The sequence below is a fragment of the Eleutherodactylus coqui genome, chromosome 11, assembly GCF_035609145.1.
Source record: "Eleutherodactylus coqui strain aEleCoq1 chromosome 11, aEleCoq1.hap1, whole genome shotgun sequence".
Lineage (NCBI taxonomy): Eukaryota > Metazoa > Chordata > Amphibia > Anura > Eleutherodactylidae > Eleutherodactylus > Eleutherodactylus coqui.
In genome coordinates, this window is record NC_089847.1 from 142589408 (window position 1) to 142611032 (window position 21625).

Here is a 21625-nt window from a genome sequence, read left to right on the forward strand (position 1 = left end):
ACTATAATACTGTCCCCTATGTACAAGAATATAACTACTATAATACTGCCCCTATATACAAGGATATAACTACTATAATACTGCTCCTATGTACAATAATATAACTACTATAATACTGTCCCCTATGTACAAGAATATAACTACTATAATACTGCCCCCTATATACAAGAATATAACTACTATAATACTGCTCCCTATGTACCAGAATATAACTACTATAATACTGCTCCTATGTACAATAATATAACTACTATAATACTGCCCCTATGTACAAGAATATAACTACTATAATACTGCCTCCTATGTACAGGAATATAACTACTATAATACTGCTCCTATGTACAAGAATATAACTACTATAATACTGCTCCTATGTACAAGAATATAACTACTATAATACTGCCCCCTATGTACAAGAATATAACTACTATAATACTGCCCCCATGTACAAGAATATAACTACTATAATACTGCCCCCTATGTACAAGAATATAACTACTATAATACTGCCCCCTATGTACAAGAATATAACTACTATAATACTGCTCCTATGTATAAGAATATAACTGCTATAATACTGCCCCCTATGTACAAGAATATAACTACTATAATACTGCCCCTATGTACAAGAATATAACTGCTATCCTATCGCCTCCTCTGGGTGTCTCCTGCTCTGTAACCCTTCCTCTCCATCCCTGCAGAATGCTCCTGTGAGTCGGTCCATAAGCTGCATTGTAATGTGGTGAGTATCACTGTCTTGTGGGGACGTCTTACTCCGCCATCTTCTTCCATCCTTGGCCATAAATAAAGGCGCCCTTTGTAGTGTCTTCGCTCTACAATTATGTTTTGTATTTCCTTCTAGGGGGAAATACTAGAAGTTGATGAAGAATCTGTGAGCTCTTCTGGAAATCCCTGTAACTGCACTGTATATAAATGTGGTAAGACTCCCTGCATGCCGGAAGCGTCATCAGGGTCCACCCATAGGGCGCTCGGTCCCCCCAGGGTGCAGCAGGGTCCTGACCAATGAAGTTGGGACAGGGGCGCAGAACTTGTATGTCAGTTTCACTTGGATTTAGTATTAGGTCACGCCCCTGTCTGCGAGAGCAATGAACGTGTACATCAGGACCGGCAGCTTAGACCCTGAGGGAAGAGTTAAGTCACTGACATGGGGGCTGCTGCCTCACCCAGCTGATGCCGGTCCTGGAGAGGGGATGTCAGGCAGGGTCCGGGGTAAATCCGTGACGTGGGGGCTGCTGCCTCACCCAGCTGATGCTGGTCCTGGAGAGGGGACGTCAGGCAGGGTCTGGGGTAAATCCGTGACGTGGGGGCTTCTTCCTCACCCAGCTGATGGTCCTAGAGAGAACACAAGGCAGGGTCCGGGGTAAATCCATGACATGGGGGCTGCTGCCTCACCCAGCTGATGTCCCCTCTCCAGGACCGGCATCAGGCAGGATCCGGGGTAAATCTGTGACGTGGGGGCTGCTGCCTCACCCAGCTGATGCCAGTCCTGGAGAGGGGACATCAGGCAGGGTCCGGGGTAAATCCATGACATGGGGGCTGCTGCCTCACCCAGCTGATGCCGGTCCTGGAGAGGGGACATCAGACAGGGTCCGGGGTAAATCCGTGACATGGGGGCTGCTGCCTCACCCAGCTGATGCCAGTCCTGGAGAGGGGACATCAGGCAGGGTCCGGGGTAAATCCATGACATGGGGGCTGCTGCCTCACCCAGCTGATGCCGGTCCTGGAGAGGGGACATCAGACAGGGTCCGGGGTAAATCCATGACATGGGGGCTGCTGCCTCACCCAGCTGATGCCGGTCCTGGAGAGGAGACGTTATTTAGGGTCCGGGGTAAATCCGTGACGTGGGGGCTGCTGCCTCACCCAGCTGATGCCGGTCCTGGAGAGGGGACGTTAGACAGGGTCCGGGGTAAATCCGTGACATGGGGGCTGCTGCCTCACCCAGCTGATGCCGGTCCTGGAGAGGGGACATCAGACAGGGTCCGGGGTAAATCCATGACATGGGGGCTGCTGCCTCACCCAGCTGATGCCGGTCCTGGAGAGGAGACGTTATTTAGGGTCCGGGGTAAATCCGTGACGTGGGGGCTGCTGCCTCACCCAGCTGATGCCGGTCCTGGAGAGGGGACGTCAGGCAGGGTCCGGGGTAAATCTGTGACATGGCAGGCTGCTGCCTCACCCAGCTGATGCCGGTCCTGGAGAGGAGACGTTATTTAGGGTCCGGGGTAAATCCGTGACGTGGGGGCTGCTGCCTCACCCAGCTGATGCCGGTCCTGGAGAGGGGACGTCAGGCAGGGTCCGGGGTAAATCCGTGACATGGGGGCTGCTGCCTCACCCAGCTGATGCCAGTCCTGGAGAGGGGACATCAGGCAGGGTCCGGGTGGCAGAGTGGACTCGGTACGGTTGATGCTCTGACCTCACATCTCTTTCTCTTGCAGTGAAGGACGCTGTGTGCCTAAGTAGAGAGCATGGTGTCCTGCGCCCGGGGCAGACCGTGGTCCAGCACACGGCAGACGGAACGTGTCACTCTTCACACTGTACGTCCTCCATTGACCCCAGCACTAAATACCACCTGATCAATGTGTCCACGCTGGACTGCACCGCCAAGTGTGAAGCCGTAAGTGGAAAACGTTCGCGTTTGCTGCCAGTTCTCATTCAGGAAATGCTGAAACGGAAAGTTTTCCCAAATTAATGACTTTCCGCCCTCATTGTTGTACAAACATCAGCGATGGCAGCAGAACATACAGCACTCGGCTCGCCGTCTTCTGGGGCATCTGGACATTGGGGCTTAGTCTTAGTAAATGTCTGAAAGCCCCACCAGATGGTCCTAAAATGCGCCAGTTCATCACAATAGCCCTCTGTAAAGATACATTTGTTGACTTTTAAGACTGTCTAATCAACATTTTGGCACAATTTAGGCCACAGCACTTTTACAGAGAAGTCGAAAAATGAATCAAGTGAAGATTATGTCCCCTAGGACTTAAACAAGATTTGCAACTTGAACATAATAGTCAGGGTCACCGAGCCGATCTCTCCCCGTGTTCAATTAGGGGAACATGAGTGTTAGTGATGAAGCAGTAGGGGGACATAATCTTCGATTGAACCAGAAAAAGTGTCTAATTATGCATAGTGAATGTGCAGCAAGTTGTGCCAGTGAGTAAGTTTAATAGTAATTGTCTCCTGTACGCCCCCTGCAGGAGACTGGTCAGCGGCGGGCCCTTGGGGGCTGTTATATGGCGAGTGGGGGATCTAGTAGTCTAATGGAAGTTAATGTTTTGCTTTCTATCTCAGAATCAGCTGTACGAGCCGCCTAGAGATGTTACCCGATGCTGCGGGAGCTGCAGGAACGTGTCCTGTGTTCAGACCCTGCTGAATGGTACAGTCCTCACTCACTGGGTGAGTACAGTGTGGACCATACCAATCACACCAGTCTGTATTGTAATGCAGCGTCCGAGGACGGGCCAACAGCCGGGGAGATAGCGGGGTAGATGAACGCCTTGTCATGGGCTCTACCATCTCCTCTGCTGAGGGTAGCATGGGACTCATCCAAGTTACTGCTGGGGGAGATCACAGGGAAAGGGCAACTAGCAGTTACCGTGCAGTTCTTTGTCACTCGTGACGCCACCGTTCCATCCTCAGCGGTGAATCCCGAAGTTGTAATAAATAGTTCACACACAGGGATAACTTTCTGTGCAAAACCGGCGGTAGAACTCGTTTACTTGAGTTAATCTCTGAACAATCCAACAACTTGACATCAGCCAGCAAACATAAATGCAACAAGAGAACGGTGGTGTGACCGGGGGGGATTCTGGGGGAGTCAGGTGAATCCCCAGACAAAGAACAGCACACCATAGACCAAATAATAGGGAAGACACGGAGGTGCATGCTCACCGTACGATCCGGACTTGCACTCTTGCAAACACATATATAAAAACATGATCACATGACTAGAAACTCACAGCACAGAAAGATACATTTCTCAGACATAACCCAGACATTAACCTATTCAGTGCTGCAGAGGTGCAATACACATCAAATGCAAACAACATAGAAGACACTGACAATGCAAAGGCAAGAGACAAGCATTGAACGCTATGGAGGGGGCACTACAATAACCCCAGACCTAAAGCTGCAGGCTGGATCCGACCCAAATCTCGGCTTTACAGCCCCAATATTCTCATGTACTCTGTAATCTACATAATAGGGGCGGCCGCTCCGGGGGACGCAGAAAGCTGAAGACAGACTCCTTACCAAAGGAAACCACTAACCCAAAAATATTCCTTATAAATGCTAAAAAAGTGTCCTAAGGCCTCATGTCCACGGGGAAAATCGGGCCCGCTACGGATTCTACATGTAGAATCCGTAGCGGGTCCCTCCTGCCCCGCGGACATGAGCGCTGAAAATAAGAATAAATAAGCATTTACCTTTCCGTAGCGGGCGGGGAAGCTCTGCTCTTCCTCACGGCCGGATCTTCATTCTTCGGCTCGGCGGATGTGCACGATGACGTCGGTGACGTGCCCCGCGCATGCGCCGGGCCGAAGCACAATGATCCGGCCGCGGCTGAGAGAGGATGGCGCGGCGCCGAAGAGAAGAACCGGAGCGGGTAAGTAAAATATGATTTTTGTGTCCCGCGGATCCGGACGGCTTCCATAGGCTTCAATAGAAGCCCGCGGGAGCCGTCCCCGCGGGAGACCCGCATGAAAATGGAGCATGGTCCGGATTTTTTCATGCTCCATTTTTTTTTAAATCACTTTTATTGACGATCCGCGGGTATTTATCTACCCGCGGGTGGTCAATGCATCCCTATGGGGTGCGGATCCGCGTGCGGGAGAAGAGCTAAAATCCGCTGCGGATTTTAATTCTTCTTTTCCCCGTGGACATGAGCCCTTAGGGGCTCGGTCAGACAAGCGTGTTTTACACGCTACTAAGCAACGTGTAAACCATGCTGCTGACATACACGGAATTCTGCGCATGAATGGGGCTGCCCCTTGCTCCGTGGAGCAGACCGTTCACACCTCCATGGTGCGGGCAGCCTGCTTCCACAGCTCCCATAGCAGCCTATAGTAAGCACCCTGGACAGCGCGCAGCTGACAGGCGAGTCGGCACCTGCTGCCCATTGTTTTGTAGAAGCACAGATTCTTCTAAAAAGGGTTCATGTGAGTCCCATTGGTCGCTATGGAATGGTGGATTTACACGTCTGACCGAGCCCTTATAATGTGAGGAGGGAAGGAATTATCTGGTTTAACCCATTGTGTCATTGCAGTAACCTTGTCTGACTCCATACACACATCAGTGGGAGTAACGATATACCCCAGGAATGACACGCGTCTCACCCCAAATGAGCACTTCCCCAATCTAACATACAATTGGTACTCCCGTAGCCGCTCTAACACTAAATGGAGATGTCTGACATGCGTGTCCCAATCCGACGAGTACACCAAAATGTCCAAATAGACAACCATAAAAACCCCTAGATAATCGCGTTCATAAACCCCGGAAAAACCGCAGGGGCGTTGCATAACCCGAAGGGCATCACCAGACACTCGAAGTGCCCCAATGGGGTGTTGAACGCGGCATTCCACTCGTCACCAGACTTAATACGTATTAAGATTATAAGCCCCCGAAAGTCAAGCTTAGAGAACCAGCGTGCTCCCACCACCTGAATCAACAGATCAGGGATCAGAGGGAGCGAGCACTGACTCGTTATGGTGATCTTGTTTAGATCCGGGATCAGAGGGAGCGAGCACTGACTCTTTATGGTGATCTTGTTTAGATCCGGGATCAGAGGGAGCGAGCACTGACTCTTTATGGTGATCTTGTTTAGATCCGGGATCAGAGGGAGCGAGCACTGACTCTTTATGGTGATCTCGTTTAGATCAGGGATCAGAGGGAGCGAGCACTGACTCGTTATGGTGATCTTGTTTAGATCAGGGATCAGAGGGAGCGAGCACTGACTCGTTATGGTGATCTTGTTTAGATCAGGGATCAGAGGGAGCGAGCACTGACTCGTTATGGTGATCTTGTTTAGATCAGGGATCAGAGGGAGCGAGCACTGACTCTTTATGGTGATCTTGTTTAGATCAGGGATCAGAGGGAGCGAGCACTGACTCGTTATGGTGATCTTGTTTAGATCAGGGATCAGAGGGAGCGAGCACTGACTCGTTATGGTGATCTTGTTTAGATCAGGGATCAGAGGGAGCGAGCACTGACTCGTTATGGTGATCTTGTTTAAAGCCCGATAGTCGACACAAGGCAGCAAGGAGCCATTCTTCTTTTCAACAAAAACTAGGCCTGCCCTAGCTGGTGACTTTGATGGTCTGATATATTCCTTGGCTAAAGCCTCTGAAATATAGGATTTAAGAGCCTCATGCTCCCGACCTGACAGATTAAAGGGGTTGTCCCGCGGCAGCAAGTGGGTCTATACACTTCTGTATGGCCATATTAAAGGGGTTGTCCCGCGGCAGCAAGTGGGTCTATACACTTCTGTATGGCCATATTAATGCACTTTGTAATATACATTGTGCATTAAATATGAGCCATACAGAAGTTATTCACTTACCTGTTCCGTTGCTGGCGTCCCCGTCTCCATGGTGCCGTCTAATTTCAGCGTCTAATCGCCCGATTAGAGGCTGGAATCGGCACACGTGACGGGGCGGAGCTACGCAATGATGCGTACAAGGGGGCGGAGACAGAGCGCCGCTGCTGCCGGACCGAGCCGAAGGGAAAAGACCCATCTGCGCAAGCGCGTCTAATCGGGCGATTAGACGCTAAAATTAGACGGCACCATGGAGACGGGGACGCCAGCAACGGAGCAGGTAAGTGAATAACTTCTGTATGGCTCATAATTAATGCACAATGTACATTACAAAGTGCATTAATATGGCCATACAGAAGTGTATACCCCCACTTGCTGCCGCGGGACAACCCCTTTAAATATGGCCCCCTTAAGGATGGGACTATCTGGGACAAGATCAATCCTACAATCCCATTTGCGGTGTGGGGGTAATACCTCAGCAAGCTTCTTAGTATTCTGGACTATTTATGGGATGTTCAAGATGTGTTCTCTAACAGTATCGGTGGAGCACAATGTAACCGGCACTAGATGATCCCTGACAGGACCCTCCCCACCGAACTAGCTCCAACGTAGTCCAATCGAACTGAGGATTGTGCGTCCTTAGCCACAGCAATCCCAGAACAATATCCACGGACATCTTCTCCATGACCAGAAATGAAATAACCTCCGAATGTAATGCGCCCACCATGAACCGAAGTTCTGGCATCCTCCAACGCACTACCCCAGAGGACAGAGGGGTTGCATCGATACTGGTAAAGTGGATCGGCAAACCTAACGCGGTAAAATTAGATAACAGTGATCCTACGAACTGCAAATGGATAAGGTTCACGGCCGACCCAGAATCAATAAATGCCTGTCCCACCCTGTGAAAAGCCTTGTAAGACACACTACAAGGCACCAGTAATTTAGGGAGTACCTGACCTCTTAGATGAGCCTCCCGACAGTCACCTAGGAGCTGAAGTTTTCCTGCTGCTTCTGTATCTGTCTATCCTGGCAGGACGCGATGCGATGACCAGCCTTGCCGCAGTAGAAAAACAAATCCTTGAGCGCACAGTCGTTCCATGCAGATTTATCTGAATACTGCCTAAAACTAGAGCAATATTCTTCTGCCAACTGGCGCCCCTGGCGTAGGGCCAACAACTTACTGACTGCGTAAGCTGCACGATCGGGTTCATCAAAAATATTCCCGAGCTCAATGAAAAAAGAGTTTACTGACTGCAGACAAGCGGAATCAGCCGGTAAGGAATAGGCCCATGACTGAGGCCCTTCTCCGAGCAGAGACCTAACAATCCCCACCCGTTGGGGCTCGGACCCAGAGGAACGAGGCTGCAAGCGAAAAAACAACTTACAAGCCTCCCAGGTAATGGGCATTTAGGTTCAGGTACTGGATCAGCGGGCATAACCAACTGCTGCTCATGATGGCTGAGACGCCCTGACAGGTCCTGAACCATCCCGGCTAGGTCACGAATCTGACCGGTAATCGTATTGTAGGACTCCATTCACACTGTGAATCCCACCACAAGAAACCGCAGGGCCAGTTATTATGTTACAGTACTAGTAGTGTGCACAGGTACGCACGGCGCAGGACTCCCTGACCCTCACCCACGCCATTGTCCCTTCCTGGAGGGAACCCCAACGGTGGACAGGTCCAGGCTGCCAATACTGACCCTACGCTGCCTAGTGGCAGGACAGGGAGGAGCCGCCGTACCTGTACAGATGACAACTTACTAGTACTGATGGGTTATTCCATCTGCCCGGCCTAACACAACAGGAAAACAACAGCACACAGGCAGAGCTGGATCAAGACAAGGTAGCTTCCACTGGAGCAGGACCGAGGTCAGACACACAGGGAATGGAACCAATAACTGGAAACTGCTATCAGCTGCCAGACTATATTCAGGAGTCTCCGCCCTTTGGGCAGAGACCAATCAAGCCGGCTGACCAGAGCTCCCAGTCAGCCACTATAACTCACAGAGATAGAGCGCACACAGCCCCTTATAGCAGGCACGTCTGCGCCACATGCCGCGCCTGCACACCGAACGTGGGCGCAATACCATCCCAGAACGCCGCAGCGAACTGCGCCATTGCCACCTGGGGTTCCTGACTGGTCTCATGGTAACAGACCCTGTGGTCTTCACTCTTGCCCCTGGGTTCTTCTGTCTCACCATGTCTCACGTCTGTGGTCTTTCCCCTTGGTGTCTGTTGGCCCTGTGGTCTTCACTCTTGCCCCTGGGGTCTTCTGTCTCACCATCTCTCACGTCTGTGGTCTTTCCCCTTGGTGTCTGTTGGCCCTGTGGTCTTCACTCTTGCCCCTGGGGTCTTCTGTCTCACCATCTCTCACGTCTGTGGTCTTTCCCCTTGGTGTCTGTTGGTCCTGTGGTCTTCACTCTTGCCCCTGGGGTCTTCTGTCTCACCATCTCTCACGTCTGTGGTCTTTCCCCTTGGTGTCTGTTGGTCCTGTGGTCTTCACTCTTGCCCCTGGGGTCTTCTGTCTCACCATCTCTCACGTCTGTGGTCTTTCCCCTTGGTGTCTGTTGGCCCTGTGGTCTTCACTCTTGCCCCTGGGGTCTTCTGTCTCACCATCTCTCACGTCTGTGGTCTTTCCCCTTGGTGTCTGTTGGTCCTGTGGTCTTCACTCTTGCCCCTGGGGTCTTCTGTCTCACCATCTCTCACGTCTGTGGTCTTTCCCCTTGGTGTCTGTTGGCCCTGTGGTCTTCACTCTTGCCCCTGGGGTCTTCTGTCTCACCATCTCTCACGTCTGTGGTCTTTCCCCTTGGTGTCTGTTGGCCCTGTGGTCTTCACTCCTGCCCCTGGGGTCCTCTGTCTCACCATCTCTCATGTCTGTGGTCTTTCCCCTTGGTGTCTGTTGGTCCTGTGGTCTTCACTCTTGCTAGACAGGTTATTGAACACAGAACACACAAAGAAAAGGAAATGGTTCAGCTCACCTCATGTAGATGTTTGAAAAATGGACAGGTAAATTCCAACAAAAGCCTGAAGCCCGGACTCCACATCAGCAGTGAAGAACGTTTTGGATCCAGCATCCAAAGAATAAGGCCTCATGCCCACGGCCGTGACAGACTCCTTCAGTGGTGCCCCCCCAAAACCCCCATACTCACCACTCCAGTTCAGCTGTACATGTCCTGCCTGGTGGGCCGTCGCGCATGCGCAGTACAGTGCGTGACGCGCCAGCCGGGCAGGATCATGCAGACGGCGGTGGGCAAGGACGCGTACTCACGCGATAGTTCTGCTATGCTACAGCAGAAGTATAGCATGACGGCCGGCTTCTATTAACTACAATGGAAGCTGGCTGCACGTATTCCTGCGGCAAATAGAGCATGCAGCGGTTTCTTTCATGCTGCGGAATTCCGCGGCACAAACATTGAACCTAACAGCTGCGGGACAACGCCAGAAATCCGTCCGTGGGCATTAGGCCTGAGATAAAACTGGCCTTTATTGCATTCTATTAAAAACCTCAGCCTGGGCACAGCTGGCGCTCAGACCAGCCGAGGGGCTCGAGGGGCTCCTTATAGCATACTGAGCATCTGTCTACAAAGCAGCACTGGAAGTGACATCATGGATGCAAATGAGCCCATCAGGTCTCTGTTTAACCCCTTATATATCAGTTGTAAAAGAAAGAGGAAAACGGGGAGGAAACCAAGCAAAACATTATTATAGCAATATCCATAGGGAGCCCCAGCATGCAATCAGCACCCCCAATATCCAGAGGGAGCCCCGGCGTACAACCCGCACCCCCAATATCCATAGGGTGCCCCGGCGTACAACCAGCACCCCCACCCAATATCCATAGGGTGCCCCGGCGTACAACCAGTACCCCCAATATCCATAGGGTGCCCCGGCGTACAACCAGCACCCCAAATATCCATAGGGTGCCCCGGCGTACAACCTGCACCCCCAATATCGATAGGGTACCCCGGCGTACAACCAGCACCCCCAATATCCATAGGGTGCCCCGGCGTACAACCTGCACCCCCAATATCGATAGGGTGCCCCGGCATACAACCAGCGACCCCCAATATCCATAGGGTGCCCCGGCATACAACCAGCGCCCCCAATACCCATAGGGTGCCCCAGCGTACAACCAGCACCCCCAGCGTACAACCCGCACCCCCAATGTCCATAGGGAGCCCCAGCATGCAATCAGCACCCCCAATATCCATAGGGTGCCCCGGCGTACAACCAGTACCCCCAATATCCATAGGGTGCCCCGGCGTACAACCAGCACCCCAAATATCCATAGGGTGCCCCGGCGTACAACCAGCACCCCCAATATCGATAGGGTGCCCCGGCGTACAACCAGCACCCCCAATATCCATAGGGTGCCCCGGCGTACAACCAGCACCCCCAATATCCATAGGGTGCCCCGGCGTACAACCAGCACCCCCAATATCCATAGGGTGCCCCGGCATACAACCAGCACCCCCAATATCCATAGGGTGCCCCGGCATACAACCAGCACCCCCAATATCCATAGGGTGCCCCGGCGTACACGCACAGGTTTGGCATGACTCCTATAATTGATCATTTCCCGGATTCAGACCCTTCGGATTTCTTGTGTTCAATTTTAGAATCCCAAAGGCTCCTCCTGTGGGTGTGAGCGACCCTTTATACCGATCACCTGCAAGGGAGTCTACGGCAAAATGTTGGTCAGCGCCTGATAGGGCCGGCCCCCTCTATGTAGGCTACTGCTGGTTATGGAGCAAATCCATAACTCTCTGCAATCCTGGGGTTACGTTTTCTGGATGTGCTCCCCACATAGTGGCCCCCACGTAGTGGCCCCCACGTAGTGCTCCCCACATAGTGCCCCCCATATAGTTCCTCCACATAGTGCCCCCCACATTGTACCCCCCCACATAGTGCCTCCACATAGTTATCCACCGCATAGTGCCCCCCATATAGTGCCTCCACATAGTACCCTCCCACATAGTGCCCCCCATATAGTTCCTCCACATAGTGCCCCCCACATTGTACCCCCCCACATAGTGCCTCCACATAGTTATCCACCGCATAGTGCCCCCCATATAGTGCCTCCACATAGTGCCCCCCGCAAAGTGCCTCCCCACATAGTTACACTATGTGGGAGGGTACTATGTGGAGATCACTACAGGGGGGCACTGACAGACCGCAGAATATCAGATACAGCACAGAGGCCGGAGTGCAGTTGATGAATGGGTGTATGGCATATTTGGGATGTCATAGTGCTCCCCACATAGTGCCCCCCACATAGTGATCACCCACATAGTGATCACCCACATAGTGCCCCCCCCACATAGTGCCTCCACATGGTTATCCCCCACATAGTGCCCCCCCATATAGTGCCTCCACATAGTGATCCCTGACATAGTGCTCCCCACATAGTGCCCCCCATATAGTGCCTACACGTAGTGATCCCCCCCTTGGTGCCGCCTGCATAGTGCTCCCCCACATAGTACCCCCCCCCCACATAGTGCCTCGCTCATAGTGCCTCCCACATAGTGCTCCCCGCATAGTGCCCCCCACATACAGCCCCCCATATAGTGCCTTCACATAGTGATCCCCCACTTGGTGCTCCCTACATAGTGATCTCCACATAGTGTAACTGACAGACCGCACAATATCAGATACAGCACAGAGGCAGGGGTGCAGTTGATGAATGGGTGTATGGCATATTTGGGATAAGTCCTTGTAACCCTTCTTGTTTGTGTGACCCCTCTACATGGGCTACAAACTCCGTTTCCACAGCCAAAGCCGCCTTTAGCTTTACCCAATTTCGATCTGCTACATTCTGCGTGTTGTGTGGGAGCTTGGTGCTAGTTGTGGGCGCCTTCTTCACCCCAAATCTGACGCCACCACCCAGAATGCGTTTTGTCTGAAAATGGCGAGATTATTGCGTACTACCTTAATGATGGCAGAGAAGCTTCTAGAGTAAGGGGTGGTGAAGACCAAGGATCGTCCCTCAATGTGGCTCTGGTAGGAGATAGAAATCCCTGGAGTTGTTCCCCACCCCGAGGCGGGGCCGGGTAACCTGCTGCCTAGAACCCGCTTGTTGTGAACACACCCTTCTGGCTCCAGTGAATCCCCATTTGGTAGTCGCATGCGTTGGATGACCGCTTTGGCATGTAACATGGAGTTGCCGGAAACGGGTTTTCGAAACAGCATAATTTCGACTTCCCCACTAGTTGAATTTCCCATAAACCTAGATGTGAGGCTCCGCCTCCTGGTCATGTTGCGCCTGTGAAGACCAGACTGTCATTAGTATCATTTAGATAATGGAAGACATTCTGTGGAGAAGATGACCGGGAATCCCAAATCCTGATCATGTCGCCAATGTATCTTCCATACCACACATCCAAAAAAATGTTACCAGAATTGTACAAATAGCGATGCTCCCATCATGCCATGTATAGATCTGCCAGAGAAGGGGAACCCCACAGCCCACGGGGAATCCCCACAACAGGAAATAGAACTTGTTGTCAAACTAGAAGAAACTGTGTGTTAGCCAAAAATGACATCTGATGCTTGAAGGGCCTTGTGGTGTGGAAGAGCCTTCAGTCCAGGTGACCAACGGCTGAAGCAGGGCATCCAACCACTGAGGGACCCTTTGCTGGCAACGATGGCTCTAAATTTGGGAGGAAAGCAATCTTTGTGGATTTTGGGCAGGGCATTAAATATGGGACACATAGGATGCTGGGGCTCCCTCTGGATATTGGGGGTGTTTATTGCATGCTAGGGTTCGCTATGGATATTAGGGGTGTTGATTGCATGCTAGGGTTCGCTATGGATATTAGGGGTGTTGATTGCATGCTGGGGTTCGCTATGGATATTGGGGGTGCTGATTGCATGCTAGGGTTTGCTATGGATATTGGGGGTGCTGATTGCATGCTGGGGTTTGCTATGGATATTGGGGGTGTTGATTGCATGCTGGGGCTCCCTATGGATATTGGGGGTGCTGATTGCATGCTGGGGTTTGCTATGGATATTGGGGGTGTTGATTGCATGCTGGGGCTCCCCATGGATATTGGGGGTGCTGATTGCATGCTGGGGCTCCCCATGGATATTGGGGGTGCTGATTGCATGCTGGGGTTTGCTATGGATATTGGGGGTGTTGATTGCATGCTGGGGCTCCCCATGGATATTGGGGGTGCTGATTGCATGCTGGGGCTCCCCATGGATATTGGGGGTGCTGATTGCATGCTGGGGCTCCCTATGGATATTGGGGGTGTTGATTGCATGCTGGGGCTCCCTATGGATATTGGGGGTGTTGATTGCATGCTGGGGCTCCCTATGGATATTGGGGGTGCTGATTGCATGCTGGGGCTCCCTATGGACGGTGCTGTAATAATGTTTTGCTGTTTTTTCTGGATATATAAGGGGTTTATCGGACACCCGATGGGCTCATTTACATACATGAGGTCATTTCCTGTGCTCATTCATAGACAGGATGTCCATTTCTTCACTATGCTATGACTAAGGGCTTATTTACATGAGTGTTTATTGGCCACCGGCCGATATACGCTACCACCTGATGCACAGGGTTTCCAATACATCAGATCACATGGCCATATTGCCGCGGCATAGAAGCGCCAATATGGTGACGGGCAGGAAAGATAGTTCCAAGACTATCTTCCTGGCTGAACTACGGCCGCTGCCATAGACTCCTGGGGGAGCCTATGACAGTGTCTGGAGAAAGGAGGTGGGAGGGAGTTTAGCAGCGTGACCGCTAACCTCCATCCCTCTTCTCTCCTCCCCTCCAGCTGTTTGCAATGGGAGAGGGCATGGCAGGGGGTGGAGCCTAGCTCTGCCCTGCCCCCTCTCATAGCACACTAACTCCCCCTAGTCGGCTCTCTGCAAGGGGAGGACGGGGTGGGAGCTAAAGGGGTTGTTGTCCCGCGGCAGCAAGTGGGGTTCAGCACTTCTGTATGGCCAATATTTAATGCACCATGTACATTACAAAGTGCATTAATATGGCCATACAGAAGTGCTGAACCCCACTTGCTGCCGCGGGACAACCCCTTTAAGGGAGAAGCCGCTCAGCAGAGCTCAGCTGTCCCCGCCCCCATCCGACGGCATATACGCCGTGCCCGTGCATCAGATGGTAGCGTATATAGGCCGGCTGTGAAAACGGCGGCCAACATACGCTGGTGTGAATAAGCATTCTGCCGAAATGCGTGAGCCGCTTTGAGCGACCTGTGCGTGTTTAATATCATGCCATAACCGTTTCGGCGCGCTCTCCGGCTGCTCGCTGCTCGCCCTTTCTTGATGGTTTGCTCCCTTTTTCCATAGCCCGGCTCCACCTGGATTTCCAAGTGTGTGCGATACGACTGCACAAACACAGCCATAGGACCGGTGCTGGTCACATCCGCCATCAGCTGCCCCCCGTTTAATGAGACCGAGTGCATCAAGGTGAGTGTCTGCTGGAGATCTAGGGGCCTCACCTGCTGCTGGAGACCAGATAGGCTGGAGACACAGCAGGCGACGCAATCTGCTGCCATTAAGCAGGGTTTGTGGAAATGAAGACGGCCAGAGCCATGTGCAGCCGGCAGCATCACACATCTATGCCAGTCCTGCCCGGAGATGTGCCCGCTCTGCCCTGTCTGCAGCACAGCTGGTCCTGTCTTCTGGTGACGCATTGAATGGAAACTATTGTCAGTAATGCGAACCGTAGAACAGGGTCTGATATCAGGCGCCGGCACCCGGTGGTGGGCGGGGGGGGGGGGGGGGGTAAGCACTGCTGTGGATACAGGAATGGGGGGCATCAACTGCTGGATGGGCTCCAGAGAGTTTAGTAACATTGCCGGTCACTTCCCAGATGGAAGCTGGCCCTTCTGTGTTGTCAGTTTGTGGCCCTTCCTGCTTTGCGCCGTTGGCGGATCCTTTAGTGTTCGGCCGCTCTCACATGACTGAAGCCCCGGCTAAAAATACAGTAAAACAAACACCTTCATTGATTTCAATGGGGCGTCTCAGACGGGCGTTAAACGCTGCCTCTTCTGTTTCAGACATGTTCTTCGAATGCACCTCATCACCCACTACGATGATGGGGTGCTGTGTGAGACCTAGAGTACAGGCTATCCCAGATATTGGGGATATTCGGGGATGAGCCCCCCCCCCCCAGCCGCCTCACCTTTCCTAATGCGCTTCCTTTTCTTCCAGATGGGAGGATATGTGGTGTCATTCTTGGACGGATGCTGTAAAACATGTAAGTGTTGGGGACTTGGAGGCAGATGGGGTCCCATTGTTGGTGGCCTTCTCCTTCAGGCACGCTCACTTGTAGACAGCAGTGGTCTCTGGTTGTCTGCTAGGGGTTGTAGTCTTACAGCAGCTGCGACTGACACGTTGGAAACCACCGATATGGTCCTGCTTTGTGGACCCTCTGTTGCAGTGACGGCAAACCTTTTAGAGACCGAGTGCCCAAACTGCCACCCAGAACCCACTTTTTTGCCACCGTTCTAAAAAGGAAAGGGCCATTTCAAAATAGACAGCGTGCAGAGTTTGGATGCGGAAATGCTGCAGAATTTGCTTTGAAAATTTCCGCTAAGGACATTCTGCAGCATTTCCACCATAAATATACCCCAATAGTAAAAGTGACCCCCAAAGTGGCCCCAGCAGTAATAGTAGCCTCAAGAGTAATAGTGACCTCAGCAGTAATAGTGTCCTCCATGGTAGCCCACTAGTAATAATGACTCCCACAGCGGCCTTAGCAGTAATAGTGACCCCCCCACAGTAACCCGAATTGTAATACTGACCCCCACAGTGGTCTCAGCAAAATACTGACCCCCACAGTGGTCTCAGTAGTAATAGTGACCCCAACTGTAGCCCCAGCAGCAATAATGACCCCAACAGTATCGCCAACAGCAATAGTGACCCCAACAGTATCCCCATCAGTTATAGGGACCCCCACTGTAGCCCCAGCAGCAATAGTGACCCCCACTGTAGCCCCAGCAGCAATAGTGACCCCCACTGTAGCCCCAGCAGCAATAGTGACCCCCACTGTAGCCCTAGTAGTAATAGTGACCCCCACAGTGGTCTTAACAGTAATAGTGACCCCTTCAGTAGTAATAATATCCCCCACGGTACCCACAGTAGTTATAGTGACCCCCCCACAGCAGCTTCAGCAGTAATAATGACACCTCACAGTAGCTTGAGTAGTAATAGTGACCCCCCACAGCAGGCTCAGCAGTAATAGTGACCCCCACTGTGGCCTCAGCAGTAATAGTGACCGCCCATAGTAGCCTCAGTAGTAATAGTGACCCCCACAGTGGCCTTAGTAGTAATAGTGACCCCCACAGTAGCCCTCAGTAGTAATAGTGACCCCCACAGTGGTCTTAGCAGTAATAGTGACCGCTTCAGTAGTAATAATGTCCCCCACGGTAGCCACAGTAGTTATAGTGACCCCCCCCCCCCACAGCAGCCTCAGTAGTAATAATGACACCTCACAGTAGCTTGAATAGTAATAGTGACCCCCACAGTGGCCTCAGCAGCAATAGAGACCGCCCACAGTAGCCCCAGTAGTTATAGTGACCCCCACAGTGGCCCGAGTAGTAATAGTGATCCCCCACAGTAGCCCCAGTAGTAATACTCACCCCTACAGTGGACTCAGTAATAAAACTGATGCCCACAGTGGCCTCAGTACTAATAGTGCACCCCCAGTGGTCTCCATAGTAATAGTGACCCCCACAGTGATCTCAGCAAAAATAGTGACCCCCACATTGGCCATAGTAGTAAGTGTCCCCTACAGTGGTCTCATAAGCAATAGTGACTCACACTATGAAGACCATTGTAATAGTGAACACTCACATTCGCTTCAATAGTAATAGTGACCCCCACAGTAGCCCCAGCAGTTACAATGACTGCACTGTAGCCTCAGTGATAACAGTGACCCCCAGTAGTCATAGTGACCCCCACAGTAGCCTCAGTAGTAATAGTGAACCAAACAGTGGCCCAAGTAGTATTAGTGACCCCCACCACAGTGGCCCGAGTAGTATTAGTGACCCCCACCACAGTGGCCTCAGTAGTAATAGTGACCCCCACAGTGGCCAGAGTCGTAATAGTGATCCCCCACAGTAGCCCAAGTAGTAATACTGACCCCTACAGCGGCCTCAGTAATAAGTGACCCCCCCCCCCCCCACAGTGACCCCAGTAGTAAGTGCTCCCCACAGTGGCCTCAGCAGAAAGTGACCCCCATAGTAGTCTCAGTAGAAATAGTGACCCCCCCCCCCCCCCACAGTTGCCCAGGTAGTAATAGTGACCACCACAGTGGTCGGAGCAGTAATATTTACCCCCACAGTCGTCTCAATAGTATTAGTGACCCCCACAATGGTCTCCATAACAATAGTGACCCCCCTCAGTGGCTTCAGCAGTAATAGTGACCCCATCAGTAGCCCCAGCAGTTAGTGACCCCCACTGTAGCCTTAGTGATAACAATGACCCCTAGTAGCAACAGTGATCCCCACTGTAGCAATAATAGCAATAGTGACACCCACAGTAGCCACAGCAGTAATAGTGACCCCCACTGTAGCCCCAGTAGTAAGTGTTCCCGACAGTGCTCTCTGTAGTGATAGTGACCCCCCGCAATGGCCTCAGCAGTAATAGGGACACCACACAGTAGCCTGAGTAGTAATAGTGACCCCCACAGAGGCATCAGGAGTAATCGTGATGCCCACAGTGGTCGCCGTAGCAATAGTGACCCCCCCCCCATAGTAGCCCCAGCAGTAATAGTGACTGCCCACAGTAGCCCCAGTAGTAATACTGACCCCAACAGTGGTCTCAGCAGTAATAGTGACCCCTACTGTGGTGACTGTAGTAATAGTGACTCCCCAAAGTAACCCCAATAGTAATACAGTGATCTCAACAATGATAGTGACCCATAGTGGTCTTTGTAGCAATAGTGACCCCCACTGTACTCCTAGCAGTAATAGTGACCCCAACAGTAGCCCCAGCAGTTCTAGTGACCCCCACTGTAGCCACAGTAGTAACAGTAACCCCATTGTAGCCCCAGCAGCAATAGTAACCCCCACTATAGCCCCAGAAGTAATGATGACACCTACAGTAGCCCAGCAGTAATAGTGACCCCCCACAGTAGCCCCAGTAGTAAGTGTTCCCCACAATGTTCTCTGTCGTATTAGTGATGCCCACAATAGCCACAGTAGTTTTAGTGACCCACACAGTAGCCCCAGTAGCAATAGTTGCTCCCACAGCAGCCCCAGTAGTACTACTGACTTCCACAGTGGCCTCAGTAGTAATAGTGACCCCAACAGTGGCCTCAATAGTAATAGTGACCCCCTCAGTAGTAATAATGTCCCCCACGGTACTCCTAGTAGTTATAGTGACCCTTACAGCAGCCTTAGCAGTAATAGTGACACCCCACAGTAGCTTGAGTAGTAATAGTGACCCCCACAGCAGGCTCAGCAGTAATAGTGACCCCCCCCCACAGTAGCTGCAATAGTAATAGTGACCCCCCACAGTGGTCTCAGTAATAATAGTGAACCCCCAGTGGCCCCAGTAGTAAGTGTTCCCCACAATGGTCTCAGTAGCAATAGTGACCCCCACAGTGGTCTCAATAGTAATAGTGACCCCCCTCACTGTCACTTCAGTAGTAATAGTGACCCCCACAGTAGCTGTAGCAGTTAAAGTGACCCCTCTGTAGCCTCAGTCATAACAGTGACCCCCGGTAATAATAGTGACCCCCACAGTAGCCCCAGTAGTAATAGTGACCCCCACAGTTGCCCAAGTAGTAATACTGACCCCCACAGTGGCCTGAGTAATTAGAGTGACCCCCCCCCCCCCCACACACACACATTGGCCCCAGTAGTCAGTGTTCCCCACAGTGGCCTCAGCAGTAATAGTGACCCCCACGGTAGCTCCATACAAATTGTGACCCCCTCACTGCGGCCCCAGTGGTAATAGTGACCCCCATAGCAGCCCCAGTAGTAATGCAATTACTACTGTGGCTGATATAGGGAACACTAAGTAATAGTTTCCCATATATTAGCCCTAGTACTAATAGTGCCCCCCTGGGATCCATATACTTACCACCTCCTCCTCATCAAAGCGTCGCTGCTCCTCTGCTTGGCGCTGCTGCGGATGCCTTCTCTCCTCTGATCTCACGGAACCAAGGAGGAGACGTCAGAGGAGGAGGATCCTGCATGCACACTGATGTTGCAGTGTGCGCCGGGATCAGCACTGCTAGCAGCGCCGCTGCGTGAATAACTGCAGGTTAGCCGCGGCACCTCGGGCGGTATTCAATACCGTGGTGAGCAGCCGATGGCACGCGTGCCGTAGGTACGCCACCACTGCTCTATGTTTTTAATAACCTGAAGGGTCAGACTGGTGCCTCATAGACCATTTCACGGACGCTCCAATCTGCTGATATGTGATAACCCTTATTGCAGTGACAGATCTTCAATGCAAGACAGAAAACCACAAAGTTTGACTCTTTTCTTCTCATTGTTTCCAGGTAAAGAAGATGGAAAGTTTTGTAAGAGAGTCACAGTGCGGATGACCATCAGGAAGAATGACTGCCGCAGTAACACTCCAGTAAGTAGCTCCGGGGGAAGCTAGAATATGTGCCCAGCCCCACTTGTGGCAGCCCCCTCCCTCTATATCCTTTACATTGTGGAGAACTTCTAGAATGCCGCGGGCACACAAAGATGGTAGCAGCATTTGAGCTAAACTGGGAAGGGGAAGGAAAAGCTCACAAGTGACTCTGGATGGGAGAAGAAGTCATCTAGAAGTGACTCCAAGAGGAAGGAGACGTCCTTCCTTTATATCTCCCTTATCTGCTCCATCCGTTCCTCCAACAGCTGCATGGCAACCTGTGTGAGTGGCCCTTAGCGGGTGGCTGTGGCCCTTAGCGGGTGGCTGTGGCCCTTCACTAAAACCTCTTGACAGTAAACTCTGCATACATAGCGTGACCCTATAAGCAGTGGGTGTGGAGAACGGGCCGGGTATAGCGTGCGTCCTGCGAACATTCATCGCCCCCATCCTCACACAGTGACTCAGTATGCCCCCTATCTCTGCAGGTGAACATCGTGTCATGTGATGGGAAGTGTCCGTCCGCCAGCATCTACAACTACAACATCAACACGTATGCGCGGTTCTGTAAGTGCTGCCGCGAGCTGGGGCTGCAGCGGAGAGTCGTGCAGTTATACTGCAGCGGAAATTCCAGCTGGGTCAATTATTCCATTCAGGAGCCGACGGACTGTTCCTGCCAGTGGTCCTGAGCGCGGCGTCGCACTGCGGCGATACGACGAGCCCAGCATGGCGGATGACCGCCCACTGTATAAAGTTATATTCACATGCCACCCAGAACAAGCAAATGTGCCAAAAGACGTTTATGTCAGCCCCAGAAGGCTTTGTATCTCTTATTAGGTGGTCTGTGAGCTTCAGACGTGATGGGGGACACATGTAGGGGGCCCTGGCCTCTCAAACTGACCCCCAGGCCTCTCTTACTGACCCCTGACCTCTGACCTCTTATATTGACCCCAAGTCTCTCATACTGACCTTTCACAATGACCCCTGACCTCTTATACTGACTCCAGGCCTCTCATACTGACCTTCCACAATGAACCCTGACCTCTTATACTTACCCTGGGCCCCTCAAACTGACCTCTCACACTGACCCCTGGCCTCCCACACTGACCTGACTTTTCGTACTGACTCCTTGCCTCTCATACTGACCTGGGCCTCTTATTTTGACTTCAGGTCTCTCATACTGCCCCCTGATCACTTATACTGACCTCTCATACCGCCCTCTACCCGTATAGCTTCAGTCTGGTCACACTACACTGCCTGCTGGCACTTCGGCTATATTCACACTGATGATATCTTCCTTATCATGGCTCCTCCCACACAGCCCGCGGGTGAGATTGATCTCGTGGCTGCGCTAGATGCCGAGTCTGATTTCTCCATGTTGGCACAGGCCATGGCTATAGCCTGCAGGTGGCAGTGTCACATGATCATCACGGGGGTCTCTCCACACCTTGTCATCACTATGAGTTGTCTTGGAGCCGCACGCCATCAGTAAGTGCTACATGTGATGCA

At 52.1% G+C, this 21625-nt stretch overlaps 1 protein-coding gene across 1 annotated transcript in view; it reads left to right on the forward strand.

Annotated features, from left to right (window-relative positions):
- Positions 1-21043, forward strand: part of OTOG (otogelin) — a 276916-nt gene extending 255873 nt beyond the window's left edge. Inside the window, exons 48-56 of the mRNA XM_066582440.1 lie at positions 702-742; positions 863-938; positions 2454-2632; positions 3307-3396; positions 12827-12841; positions 14870-14989; positions 15737-15782; positions 20040-20119; positions 20605-21043. Of these exons, the coding sequence (XP_066438537.1) occupies positions 702-742; positions 863-938; positions 2454-2632; positions 3307-3396; positions 12827-12841; positions 14870-14989; positions 15737-15782; positions 20040-20119; positions 20605-20805 (848 nt within the window). The 3' untranslated portion in view covers positions 20806-21043. The remainder of the gene's footprint in view (positions 1-701; positions 743-862; positions 939-2453; positions 2633-3306; positions 3397-12826; positions 12842-14869; positions 14990-15736; positions 15783-20039; positions 20120-20604) is intronic.
- The last annotated feature ends 582 nt before the right edge of the window (positions 21044-21625 follow it).